Source organism: Cervus canadensis, chromosome 17 (assembly GCF_019320065.1).
Source record: "Cervus canadensis isolate Bull #8, Minnesota chromosome 17, ASM1932006v1, whole genome shotgun sequence".
NCBI lineage: Eukaryota > Metazoa > Chordata > Mammalia > Artiodactyla > Cervidae > Cervus > Cervus canadensis.
This window is the reverse complement of record NC_057402.1, coordinates 33980766-33994169: the sequence shown is the minus strand read 5'-3', so window position 1 is coordinate 33994169 and position 13404 is coordinate 33980766. Positions and strand designations below refer to the sequence as shown.

General features: G+C 58.0%; 1 protein-coding gene across 6 annotated transcripts; it reads right to left on the bottom strand.

Annotated features, from left to right (window-relative positions):
- Positions 1 to 1601: 1601 nt before the first annotated feature.
- ISLR2 (immunoglobulin superfamily containing leucine rich repeat 2) lies at positions 1602 to 10084 on the bottom strand. Of its 6 annotated transcripts, none has more exons than XM_043434452.1 (3): positions 9886 to 10084; positions 6808 to 6921; positions 1602 to 5325 (listed from the first exon to the last, which is right to left on the bottom strand). In XM_043434452.1, exon 3 carries the CDS (start codon positions 5315 to 5317, stop codon positions 3065 to 3067), a length of 2253 nt encoding a protein of 750 aa, XP_043290387.1. In that variant the 5' UTR covers positions 5318 to 5325; positions 6808 to 6921; positions 9886 to 10084; the 3' UTR covers positions 1602 to 3064. The 6 variants fall into 6 exon arrangements, with proteins under 6 accessions (XP_043290387.1, XP_043290388.1, XP_043290389.1 ...); XM_043434453.1 differs by lacking the exon at positions 9886 to 10084 and adding an exon at positions 8385 to 8403; XM_043434454.1 differs by lacking the exon at positions 9886 to 10084 and adding an exon at positions 8126 to 8144.
- Between the last annotated feature and the right edge of the window lie 3320 nt (positions 10085 to 13404).

Genomic DNA, 13404 nt, shown 5'->3' with positions numbered 1-13404 from the left:
ACCCTTCAGCACCCACCCATTCCTGTCATGTGGGCCAAGTGTTTGGGCCTGGCCCCACCCAGGGGGCATGAGGCCCACCTGAGCAGTGTGTTCATTAGGAAGCTTGGCCTGGCACAAAGGAGGGCAGAACTCTCAGCAACTCTGCACAGTCTCTTAGGGGCATGCAGGATCTTAGGAAGTCTCCAGGAGGGTTCTCAATCCTTAGAACAGAGGGGACAAGAAGGAGCCCTTAGCCCTCTGACCCTCCCCTCCCAAGATGAGAGGATTGTGTGGGATTGACATCGATAAGCACTCATCAGCCGGGCCTGTGTTCAAATGCAACCGTGTGGTTGGATTCAGGAACCAATCATAGAAATCGGGCCAGTCCCTGCCCCCTGCTCAAAAGCAGCATTTGCAGGTAGAACAAAGCAGCCCTCTTACTAAAAGATTATACTTCTGAGCTATGTCCCTGACAGTGGTGGGCTACAGTGTCGGGGCTTTGGGGCTGTGGCCCTCAGAGAGGAATCTTTCTCAGAGACAGCTGGCCTGGGAAGGCAAACTGTGCTCTGGCCCCGGGAAGTGTCCCAGCTGGGACAAGATGCTGGATGTCTGGACCTGGGCCTGGTCTCCAGACCGGCCTGATCCAGTTAGGAAGACCTGATACCCACAGAGAGGGAGAGGGATGAGAGACTCAAAGTGAGAAGTAGGGAGCGTAGGGACGGACTCTTCACCTGCCCCACTCTTTTCTATTCCTTTCCTCTTCCATCCTTCCTGGTGGTTCCCTACCCACATGACCCCTGCCTGGGGAGATGGGAGGAGATTCAGCTGAAACACACCAGCCCAATCCCAGAACTGTAAGCTGGACAGGAGCGTCACTCTTCATCCCTCTTCTCTCCTGTTTCCCACCCAAGAAGCCCCATTTCTAGGACTAAAATCAGTGTGCTTCCAATCCTGAGGGTACGTACCTCAGCCCACACCAGCATCACATGCCCTACCAGGGGCCCAGGCATCACTTCACTGAGCATCATCACTGCCACCACCAACACACACACACACACACACACACACACACACACACACACACACGGCCCCTGGGCTAAAGGTACCAGCTTGTTCTTTGGAGTTTTCCCCCTTTGCTGCTCTCCATCATTTGCCTGCTCTGTCCTTTGCAGGACTTGTGCCATCTTTTGTGCACAAGTCTTGCCCCTCTACCTCCTCGTAGAACCCAAGCTGGTGCTGACACATAGAAACGAGGCCGTCCTCACACACAGAGCCACAGCCCATCATAGTGTCAGGGTCAAACCAGGGAGGACTGTGCATGCTCTCACACTCACACACACACTCCGGAGCTCGCCAAGAGTTCAGTCTGCAGAAAACCACCCCTCCCTCCCTGCTAACCTTCCCCACTCACTTGCAGCCTCCCCCATCCCACTTGGTCTCCTCGGAGTTGGAGGCGCCAAGAGTAGGCACCAGGGTGTAAACACCTGGAAAAAATCACAAAGCAGTCAAGCAAAAAATCACACAAAGGACACCAAAAGGAGGATCCCAGGGGCTCCTTCCTCCTCAGGTTTCCACTTGCATCCCCTCCCTCTGTCCCCCCGACAAAGAGTCACCAAGCCCAGTCCAAATCGATTGTTTTATTGACTGTTTACATCATACAGACGCCTTTAGAAAAGGGCGCGGGCTCCAGAGGGCTATTCCGCCCCGAGGCCGCACTTGTGCTGCGCTTCACCGACAGGCCTGGTCCCCGATGCCCGCAACCCCCCACCCCAATCCCTAGGCTTTTCTGCAAGAACGAAAAAAGACCACCGCCCGAGTCGCCGCGCCGCGTCCCCTCTCCCCGCCCTCCCTCCCGCCCGCCTCCCAACACTACACTTGACACACTTTTACGGGACACAGACTTTTCGCCTACAGAGCACGCTCGTCTAGGACTACAGCGGGGCAAACACTATTCCCGCAGAAGGAGGGGCGGGGCGGGGAGGCGCGAACATCCGTGGCTTTTCTCCATCCGGACCCCGCCGCACAGTCACGCGCAAGCTTTGTGTGAACCGGGGCACTAGCCCTTCCTGGGAGGCCGAATCCAGGAGGCCAGAGCAGGCTTCCTGCCCCCCTCCCCGCACCCTCGGCCCTTCTCGATCTGAGGTCCAGGCCGCGAGCAGCGGCGGAAGTGGAGCTGTCGAATCTCCGGAAACCCCAAGTCCCTCACAACGAAATTGGCCGGGGTCCAAGGCCGCACCCTCCGCGGAAAAAGGGTGCGTGGTTCTCCGGCACTTTAAGTTAGGGGAGAGGGCGAGAGAAGACGGATTCCCCCCACCCCCAGACACACACACACACACACACACACACACCCAGTTTTCCCCAGAGGCAAAGAAGGGAGTGTTAGCACCAGACCCGGAGAGTCGCTGTCTTGGAAAAAAACGAAAATACGAAAATCGGAGTGCGGCGCTGAAATGCGCCCCAGGCACCCGGCTCGGCTCCAGCCGGTCCGAAGTGGAGATGCGATGAAAGTACAGAAGCGTTTGGTTGCCAGTCAGGAGGGGGCTTTGAAACTAGAAACTGGGGATTGCCGCCGAATCCTGGCCTCTGGGATGCGCAGCCCCCAAAAGGGCACAGTAGGGGGTTGGGGCGGGACCCCATAGCGCTCCACGCCAGGGACGTCTGCTGGGGGTCCCGGGCTGACTGCGAGCCACAGCATGACCATCCGATATTTCCAACGTCTTCTTCCATTTCCTTCGGCTTCCGAGCCCACAGTGAAGTGGGCTCCCGGGCGGGATTGCGCAGATAATTGGAGTGGGAATGGAGAGGCTTGGAGTTCGCCTCACGGTCAGCGGATGTTGTCTCATACAGGGAGGGAGGAGCAGGGGACCTGTGCTTGCCTGGAGGGGAATTCAGCCCACAGGGACAACGACCATCGTGGGTGGGACTGGTGAAGTCGTCCCACTCCCCACTGGACGCCCCCAGTAGTCAGGGTAAGGGGGTGGAGTAAGTGAAGGTGGGGTTGGGCATAAATCATAACAGCCCTATGCCTCTCCTTCCAAATACCCGAGGTCGGGGACGGGGATGGGCTGCCAGGTAGGCTGGGGGTTCAGCCCGCTGTCTGCCTGTAGTTGCCGTTAATCTCCTGGGCGATGTCAACCGCTTCGGCACCCAGGGGAAGCCGGTCACTGTACTCGGAGCCCGCCTCGAACTCCTCTTGGTTGGCCTTGGACTGGGATTCCACCAGCGAGCAAGCCGCCAGGCTCTCCTCTCTCTGCAGGTCCCCAGTGGGGTCCCCCTGCTCTACGTCTTCGTCGAGGCCCTCCCCGGGGGCCTCTTCTGGCTCCTCCCCTCCCGCCTCGCCACCCGCGGGATAGCTTTTCTCGGACTCGAGGTAGGAGGCGCGAGGGTCGAAGTCGGCGGCGATGCGCTTCTCCATGGGGTCGGGGGCTTGCGGCCTCAGGATAAGGCGGTAGGGCTTGCCTGGGTGTTTGGCCAGCAGATGGCAGCAGGCGGCCCCCAGCAGGGGCACGGTGGCCAGCACCAGGAGGAACACGCTCACCGCCACGATCACCAGCAGCGAGGGCAGCTCTTTCTTGGTGGCGAACACCACCTGCACGTGGCAGGCCTCGCCTGCCAGCGCCAGGCACACGGAGTAGTTGGTGCCGGGCCGCAGGCCACGGAACCAGTAGGCGTTGACGCCCTCCTCGACACGCGACCACTGCACTGCTGCGCCGCCCCCCGCCGGGCACAGATAGAGCAGGCGCAGTGGCCGCCGCCCGGGTCGCCCTCCTCCCGCAGCGCCCCCTGGCCCCGGGCCCCAGCGAGCCGCCAGGGGCGTCAGCTGCACCCGCGCCTCCCTCTCCGCCACGTCCAGCGCGATGACGCCCAGCTCGAAAACGTGAGGCTTGAGCTCTGCGCTCTGGTTGAAGGCGTGGTTGGACACGTACCGCGAGGGGTCCCCGTGGCCACAGCGCTGCTCCTCCATTGGGTCAGCGGGGACCTGGTCTTCCGCCTCTTCACCCTCACCTGCCTCCTCCTCCGCCTCCTCCTGCTCCGGCCCCATCTCTGAATCCCCGAGGACACTAACCCGGCCCACGCCTTGGCCTTTGATTTTGCCTTCGGGCTTAGACGTTAGGACGCTGTTGCCCCGGGTTTTGGCTGTGGACTTACGCTCAGAGGTTGGAGCCTGCCCATCAGGGTCTCCCCCTGCGCCAGGAGCGTGCTTTGGGGGGCCGGCAGCTGCCACTGCCACGCGTACCGACGTGGAGTTGGCACCCAGCTCGTTGTGGGCACGGCAGGTGTAGACGCCTGCCTCCTTGGCACTCAGGAAGGGCACCAACAGGGAGCCATTGGTGAGGGCCAGGAAGCGCGGGGTGGCTGGGGGAGCCGGCCAGGCGTGTGCTGGAGTCGGGGTTGGGGCCTCTGTCTGCGTTGGCCCGTCCCCATCTCCTTCCTCCTCCCCGTCTTCCGCCCCGTCCCCGCCGTCCTCCCCGCTCAGGACCAGCGGGGCTAGCACTACGGTGCCACCCGGGATCTGAAGTTGCCATTGCAGGCGGGGCGTGGGGTGTCCTTCGGCGACGCAGTGTACCATGAGCGTCAGGCCGGAGGGCAGCGGGCTGCCCGGCGCCTCGGGCGGCTGCTCCACACTCAGACGCACACCGGGCGGGACACAGGACAGGGCGGGCAGGCGGTGCACCGGCACGCCCTGCAGCGCAGGAGGCGAGGCGCACGCGATGGAGTCGGGCTCCGGTAAGGAGACCCGGGTGCTCGCGGCCCAGGCCTGCAGCCACACAAGACTGCAACTGCAGTGGAAGGGGTTGTGGTAGAGTTGCAGATGCGACAGCGCGCTTAGCGCGTCGAAGGTGCCAGGAGCCAGTGTGCGAAGCCGGTTGTTGTTGATGCGCAGGGAGCGCAGATCAGGCAGCGCACCGAGTGCGTCCCGGGGCAACGAGCCCAGGCGGTTGTGGTTCATCTTGAGCAGCTGTAGCGCGCTCAGGTTACGCAGGTCGCTCCATGGGAAGCTGGATATGAGGTTGTGGCTCAGGTCGAGGTTCTTGAGCTGACTCAGCACGGCCAGCGAGCCGGGTTCCACCGTGCGCACCTCATTGTGCGCCAGCCACAGCGAGGTGACCTGTGTGACGTCGGCGAAAGCCCCGCGCCGCAGTACGGTGATCTTGTTCGCCGACAGACTGAGGGTCGTCACGTTGGCCGGCAGTCCTTCTGGCACCTCGCGCAGCTCCTTGTAGGCGCAGTCGGCGAACTGGTGAGCGTACTTGTCCACGCAGGCGCACGGCTCTGGGCACGCTGCGGCCGCTCCTAGCAGCGCCCAAGCCAGACACAATGCCCTCAAGGGCACCATCGCTGATCCTGCAGGTGGAAACGGGGGTGAGGGGGTGGTAGGCGTGGGGTGGGGGGACAAGGGTGGGCATGGGAGAGGGAGGGGGCAGGCGTAGGACGGGGAGGGGGAGGGGGAGAATGTGACTCACGAGCTCCAGCTTCCCTCCCCTGCCAAGCTCTGCCTCCTGTAAACCTGTCTAAGGCAGATCCCAGGGCTCTGGTAACTTTCTGCTCTGGGCCCAGAGTCTCTCTTAGGCACGAGTTGGAGCTCAATAAGTCTCGGGATTCAATGCGTGCTCCCTCTCAGGACTTCCTTTTCTAGCAGCCTCCTACCTCGCCCTTTTCTCTCTACCTATCCGGTCAGCCTGGGGCTAGACCTTCCACAGGCTGGGCCGCTACCCGGTCTGCCCTGAGCTTTGCCCTGATCCCTGACTCTTTCTAACCCTAGGTTTAACTCAGTGAAAGTGATACATAGGCTATTTTTGTCCGTGACCCTCTGTCCTCCCTTGAACTCTTTGTCCCACTGCAAAGAACTCGCCCACACACGCCCATACAGTCGCTGGACAATGCAACACAAGCCCAGGCACCTGCCATCAAACCGGGACTTCTGTTTAGGGGTTTAGGGGGTCCCAACACATTTCACAGACAGACAAACACAAAGACACCCAGACCGAGGCACCATATACTCTGGAGCCCTCATTGTTCTCTGAACTGAACACAGCATTTGTACACCGTCCTCCAGCACCGGGCAAGGCGCCTTCCTGTTCATTGTTGCAACTGACAGACATCGGGGCACAAGTCCTCACACCGGCCGACCCACATACCGGGACACAGGTGGGCACTTGCGCCTGCACACAGCCCTCTGAGATTGAAATCCCAGCGGCTCAGCAAAACGTGTGAACTTGCTGCAGGTGGCAAGAAGACTGGGCCGGGGACCGGGAAAGCAGACTCGCCTGGCCCCTCTCGGGCTGCAATCAAAGCTGCCTTTCCTGGGGGGCTGCAACTCCAGGGAGGGGAAAACCATCAGGGCTGCTCGGTCAACCTTCCTTCTCCAAGCTGGGACCAAGAGCAATGGAGGGACGTCACTAAAGGTTCTCACTCCCCCCTCAGGACCTCCCATGGGGGGAGGGGGTGTCCCTGGCCAGTGGGGTCAAGGTGGCTGTCACCAGCTAATCAAGTAGAAGGTTCAAGATTTGGCCTCTCTTCTGCAGCCCGGATGCCTGAGGACGCCCCCCAGCAAAAAAAAAAAAAAAAGATTCTTATCCCCAGTCACAACAAACGGCGCCTACAAACAGAATCCCCCCTCCCACTTAGGGCTCCTGACAGGTTGGCAGAGCCCCTCCCACACTCTGGTCTTTAGAACCCGCATCCCCACTCCCTCTTGTTCCCGAGGGAAGGCCCCTCCCCTCTGCTCCCCTGTCTCCCGCTTGCTAGAGCCAGCAGGGTCTGACACCCTGGACGGAATCTACCCCTTCCTGGGTCAGGGTTGTGCAAGTGGTCTCCGAGGCTTACCGGCTGCTCTCCAACTCTCCGTGCGCTGCGCTCGGGTTGCAACCCCCTCTCCAGACTCGATGTCGCGGAGCCAGGACGACAGCCCAAGGGCGCTTCCCACATCTGTTGCTGCGACTGTAGGGGAAGATGGTAGAGAGGCAGAGAAAGGGACAGGTAAGTTGCGGATTCCCCTGGCCCTGCGGTCCCACTTCAGTTTTCCTTTTCGCATCTGTCTCCCCCTACCTCTCACCGACTGCAGATTGAAGAGTCCTCGCGGGCTGCGGGGCTTTGCGCAGCCTCTCCTACCTCCCGCATCATCTACATTTGTTAAAGCCGTAGAGATTCTTCCCCTGGTCACAAAGAGGCGCCCCCACGCCCACCGCCCTCGACTTGGCTCTTTCCAGTTCACCACACTCCCACAACCCACGTTCCCCCTACATCTACACATCTGCAGACATTATCACTATTCTTAATTATACAGCCCCCTCCCCCCCGTTCAAACAAGTTGGCTCAGACACTGACCCTCACACCGTCCACACAGTTGCTCTTCAATATTAGAATTACCCATAATCATGTAATAATCGCGCCAATGTGTTGATCTCTCTCTCTATGTTCACACACATTTTCACTCGCCGGTGAGTATTCACACCCGGGACACTCACCATTCCCCTCCTCCTGCACGCACACACATTCATGCGCACTCACCCTCACGTCCGGGTCCCGCCAGGGCCCGTTAGCTTTGCTGCTAATTGAATGCGAGCCTCTTTTACGCCCCGCAACACGTGAGACAAACCATCTTTGAGGAATTGGGGGAAGGAAAGGCGCACGCCTGAAGTGGGGGAGGCGTGTCTTTGCCTTAAAACTCTTTCTGCAAAGGCAGGCGGTGGTGCCGACAGACCTCGCCCGGGACTGACTGAGCTGCGCGCCTCTCGGCTCGCGCGGACCCTTCCTTCCCGCACCCTCGCTGCTAGCCGCCTCCTCCCCGAAGCCACGTTCAACACGATGCATAATTGATAGTGTTAGCAGAGCGCCTCACCCTCCCTGCTATTTTTGCCTGGATCCGGGCAGCTACGAGCCCCTGTTTTCCCCGCCCCCACCCCACCCCCAACAGCCCAACCCGGAGACTAGAACGCACCGCCCTACTGGGCGCGCGGAGAAGCGACGCTCCCCTCCCCAGCCCACCACCGCCCCAGCCCAGCCTCCTCAGCTGGACTGCGCACGTCTTGTCTTTTGTGGCTAACCCAGCGCTTGAAGCCCACCGCCCAGCGCACGGGACCGTGCGTATCGCCAGGGCGCGTGGGTACCAGCCTGCGCTCCCAGGAAGCCCGCCCAAGCGCACCCAAGCGCCTCGCCCTCTGGTCTTGCTAGCTTGGGGCTCCGAGGCTGCAGCAGACGGCGAGATGGAGAGGCATGGTTACAAAACGTCTGCTCCTTTTGAGCACTGTGGGTTGGGGATGTAAGGCTTGAGCATCTCTCCCTCCTCCGCCCCCACCAACGTCTTCACAGTCTAACCAGCGAACACACCATCAGCCACCCCCACCCCCCCCCACTATCCCTGAAAGCCTCCGCAGCCCCGATACCGCCCTACTGTCTCACACCCTCACAGAACAGTCGGCCTCAGCAGACTCGAATATTTGCTGTTCCTGTCTCTGGCGAAACTCCGACATTTCTTCTAGCGACAAGAAAGTGGAGGCGCAGGGATGTCCAGGCATTTGTATAGAACTCGACTTCCGTCCCCACCCCCACCCCCCAGTGTCCATGATAGCCCTGGAGACAGAGTTGCTGACCAGAATCGGAAAGGGGGGTGCAGGCTCGGGGGAACATGCAGAGCCCCATTCCTTCCTCGGTTTCTCCGTAGACGCTGAGCACTCTGGGGGCTCTTGGCCCCCCAGCCCTCACTCCGGCCAAAGCGGTCTCTGGAGGTGGGTCGGTTTGGGGCCTCCGAGATCAATCTTCCTATTTGAATTTGAACATTTTAATGAGCTGAGTAGGTGGGGGAGAGCGACGGGTGAGGAGCACTGCATCTAAAGAGACCACCCCACTAGGGGTTCCGAGGAGGCTTTGTAAATTAAATATGAACAGACTGCTCCATGCATACTCCGCATCCTTTCCGCTCTCCTATTCCTGCCGTACCTACAGGCAGCCCTGATGGGACCAGCGCATCTCATCAACCCAGAAGTCAGAACCCTGAACTTCACTCCACTTGCCTGTGTCTGTAATCCCTACAGACGCCACCGGGGAAGGGCGATGGGGGCACCCAAAGGGAGAAGGTGTCTTCGAGGAGGGAGGAGGGGTAAGAGGCTCTTGACCGCGGGGTAGGGGCAGCAGGAGCATGTCCCTAGTTCAGGAGTGAGTCCGGGTGGGGTGGGGGTGGGGGATTGGGCCTGGCTAGGTGGGGGAATGGCGCCGGCCGCCGGGCCTGGCACAGCCTCTTTGTCTGCGCAGTAAGGGGAGTTTCCTGGGTGTACAGTCTGAGCGTCTTGAGCATCTTGAAGGGCAATTCCAGGAGCCTTGGTCTAGTAAGAGAGATCTGGGGGAGATGGGGGCCCTGCAGCCCGGGTGGAGAATAGAGTCCTGGATGGGGGGTCCTGGAGACCTTTCTTTGGCAGGGGTAGGGGCGCCTGGCTTAAAGGCAGTGACCTAGACTCAGGCTTGGAGGCTGGTAACTTGTGGACCAGTTTTCACTAACCCCCCCTCCCGTTTTGGTTCTTTTTGCCTTCAGCTAGGAAGCGTCAGGGGAGGCAGGGATGGGGTAACTCGGAAGTGTTGAGGGACTGGAAGACAGAGGCTGGGGAATGGAAGGAAAAATGACCTCTCTCTCCGCAGAAGAACTTCCTCGACCTCGGGGACTCGCCCCACCTGGGGACCTCTGGGACCCGCGAGCCAAGAAAGATCCCCTTCCTTGCTCTTTTGCCAGGGATGCAGAAGCCCGGGGAATCTGGCAGGGAGACAGGGCTCCAGGCGCCTGGAGTGGGGCTAAGGGCGCAGTGGCCACCCAGGAGAGGGCGTCAATTCCCGCGGACCCCCGCAGCTCCCGCCCACTCTCCTGCAAGCGCTTTTGTTCCCCGAGCCTGCCTTGGGGGAGAAGACAACCCTTACCCCCGCCTTGAACCCTGAAGAGTTCAGTGCCCGCCCGGGCAGGGCTGGAGCCCGAGTCGCCCCGGGAAGAGTCCGCCGAGGCCTCGGTTGCGAGCTACGGCTCCAGGATCAGCCTCCGAGCTCCTCTTGGAGAAGGCTGCGCGCATCTCCACCGGCGCCGCCAGGCGCGCAGGAGCCAGCCTCTCTAATGTTTGTAATGTGGATGATGGTACAGTTACTGAAGGGCTGGGGAACCGGGAGCGAAGATACCACCCCCACCTCCGCCCACGTCTTTTATGGTTAAAGAAACAGACACCTAATTAGGTGCGTGGAAATAGGGGAGAGAAGAGGTACAAGTTTCCAAGACGCCAGCGTGGAGCGCCCAGATTTGAAATCTAGGCTAAGGTTTTTGGACCAGGCTGCGGTGCCGACCCTTGATACACCCAGAGAGGATAACTCGAGCTCTTGGCAGCTTTTTGTGGACTTTTAGCTGCGACCTTGCCGATCCTCACGGTTCCGAGGGTAGGGAGAGTTGAAACCCCCTGGATCCCGGCACTAGGCTACCCCCGATTCTGTCTATTCAAAGCTCGGGCCCAGGCCTGGTTCGTGCGCGCCCCCTGCTGGAAGCAGCCTGCCGGACTCAGAGGCGCGGGGCAGGGGCTGGGGTACCTTGGGCCGGGAGGTTCTGAGGCTCGAACCCGGGCTGGGACCGAAGCCTGCGCGGCTCCCGGTTCTGCATCCCGCGGTGAGACATTCCGAAGTGGGACATGCTAACCCAAGCACCAAAGCTTTCGTCCCCATGCCCACCCCTCAGCGAACGTCCTAGGAATCTGCAGGCTCTTCACCCCCGCACAACACAGGCACAGTCCCCGCTTTGCACCCTGCTGTTTCCCACGCCCAAGGCACAATTGGTACCCTCTGGATACTCGGTGAGCAAGAAGAAGTTTAGTTCTCTTGGGAGGAAGCCACCCTGTACTCCTCCCCCACCTGCCCTGTGCGGGCTAAGGGCTTTCTCTTTGAGTCCAGGACCCAGGCCTAGACCGGAAAGAAGGGAATGGCAACCCATTCCAGTACCCTTGCCTGGAAAAATCCCAAGGATGGAGGAGCCTGGCAGGCTACAGCCCATGGGTTGCAAAGAGTCGGACATAACTGAACGACTAACACACACACACACACACACACATACGCACACAGGCCTAGAAGGCCGACCTTAAGTCTTCTGATTTTGCCAGACCTGGCCACCTCAGGTGAAGAGTTGACTCATTGGAAAAGACCCTGATGCTGGGAGGGATTGGGGGCAGGAGGAGAAGGGGACGACAGAGGACGAGATGGCTGGATGGCATCACTGACTCGATGGGCATGAGTTTGAGTGAACTCTGGGAGTTGGTGATGGACAGGGAGGCCTGGCGTGCTGCGATTCATGGGGTCGCAAAGAGTCGGACACAACTGAGCGACTGAACTGAACTGAACCTATAAAATGCCTCAATCTGAAAAATAAAATCTCTTTCAAGCTCTAAGAAGGAAATAGAAAACTGCAGAGTTGGAAGTAGTAGACGTTTGATGAAATGTTTAGGACATATAACACTCTGCAGACCATTCCGTTGCAACTGCATGCAGAGTTGTACATGCCCTTATATTTATTTACTGCCTTCCTAAAGAAAAGCTTGATGCTTTTTAAAGGAAAAGAACAAAAATCCAAACATCCATAATGCACAGTGTCCAATCAAAACTTATTGTACATGTAAAGAAGGTGGATATAGGACCCGTAACTAAGAGAAAAAATAAGTCAACAGAAATAGAAATCACAGAGATGATGGCATTAACAGACAATGACTTGGAAATCATGCCCTTGTACTTAATGTGACAGGCGGGTGATTTAATGAAAGAACAAGGGTCTCTGAGAGTAAGAAAGCCAACCCAGAAGGGCATCACATATCTTCAGCATAGCAACTTATTCAGAAGACCCTTCCCACCTGCCTTCCAGCCAAAATCTCTTAAACACACAGCTCCCACCTTTCAGCTTCTGTAGTCCTTGTTTATAAAACCACAACCCCCTCCCTCCAGCCGTCCCCAACCTTGGCTCAGATGATAAAGAATCTGCTGGCAATGCAGGAGACCTGGGTTTAATCCCTGGGTCAGGAAGATCCCCTGGAGAAGGCACGGCAACCCACTCCAGTATTCTTGCCTGGAGGGTTCCATGGACAGAGAAGCCTGGTGGGCTACAGTCCTTAGGGTCCAACAAAGAATTGGACACGACTGAGCGACTAACACACTTCAATCCCAACTTCCATCTCTCCTTCTCCTCATACACACTCTACATAGTGGTTAGGAGGGAAGGTGCTAGCATCTAACTTCACCGTGTATGCACTGTGTGACCTTGGTCAAGTTACTTAACCTCTCTGTGTGGAGTGGGGGGAGTGGAGTGGAGGGTATAAACAAGAATAACTGTTTTATTGGGTTGCTGTGAGGATTAAATGAGTCAATGCGTGCAAAACACTGGCACTTAGGTGGTGCTCAGAAATGAGCTATTCCCCCCCTCCCAACAATAGCTAGAACTAACCATCATTGTTGTCTCACAGCACTGGGTACAGGTATGATATGTTCTGCTGAGCGTGCTCCAATATGCTTGTGTACTGCCTCTCCAGTAGGAAGAAAGGCCTTGGCCCTCCCCCCAAAATCTCTCTTCACTCCTCCTGTGCCTCCCACACAGCATGGCATAGGTAAAAATCAGAATTGCTATTATTATTATTTGTAAAGTCTTCTAGTCTCAGACGCTTAAACCCAGGTTCTCATATTTGCAGCTGTCTCCAGCGTGCCTGTTTGGGAAGAGAGACCTGCAGCTGCAGGCTTGGAGAAAGGGTTTTAATTAAAACCACAATCTGTTTAAGTATTTATTGGACTCTGTGACTTTAATTATTTTCTAGGGAAAAACAGAAAAATCCACATTTGCATATGGGAAGACTGTTGATTTCAGAGGAAAGTAGCAACCTGTGGCAGTTTGCTGGAGGCAACTGGGAAGAATTTCCTGAATGGTTCAAATGAAGTTCGACATTATTAATAAGCTGGAATCCAGTCCATGACCTTCCTCCCAGTGCTTTCATGAAATTAGCTTAACTTGCTGGCAAGGCGCTTTATTGCCATCAAAATTAACGGCAGCTTTTCCAGTGGCATCTCATGTAATTATCTGAGTCTGTGCTTGTCTCACCAAAGATGGGAAACTCCCGCCTGGAAGACACAACACGCCTGCCAGAGCAACATGCTTAGCTATTCTACCCAGTCCAGGCATGACTGGAACTCCCAGAGCTGGAGTCCTGGGCAGCCAGCCTCTCCATGGCAGGGGGAAGCAGGGGCAGGGAGGCCAGGGAATCATTTATGATGCTTCCATCTGCAGATAAAAGAATGCCCATCTTTAAAGTGTGTTAAACTATTAAGTGCATCATCTCACAAGCAGGAAGCAGGTCTGGCTTCAGGGCTGACTGATTCAGTAGCTCAATGACAGTGGCAGGCTTGGGGTCTTCTGTCTCTTCTCCCATTCTCAAC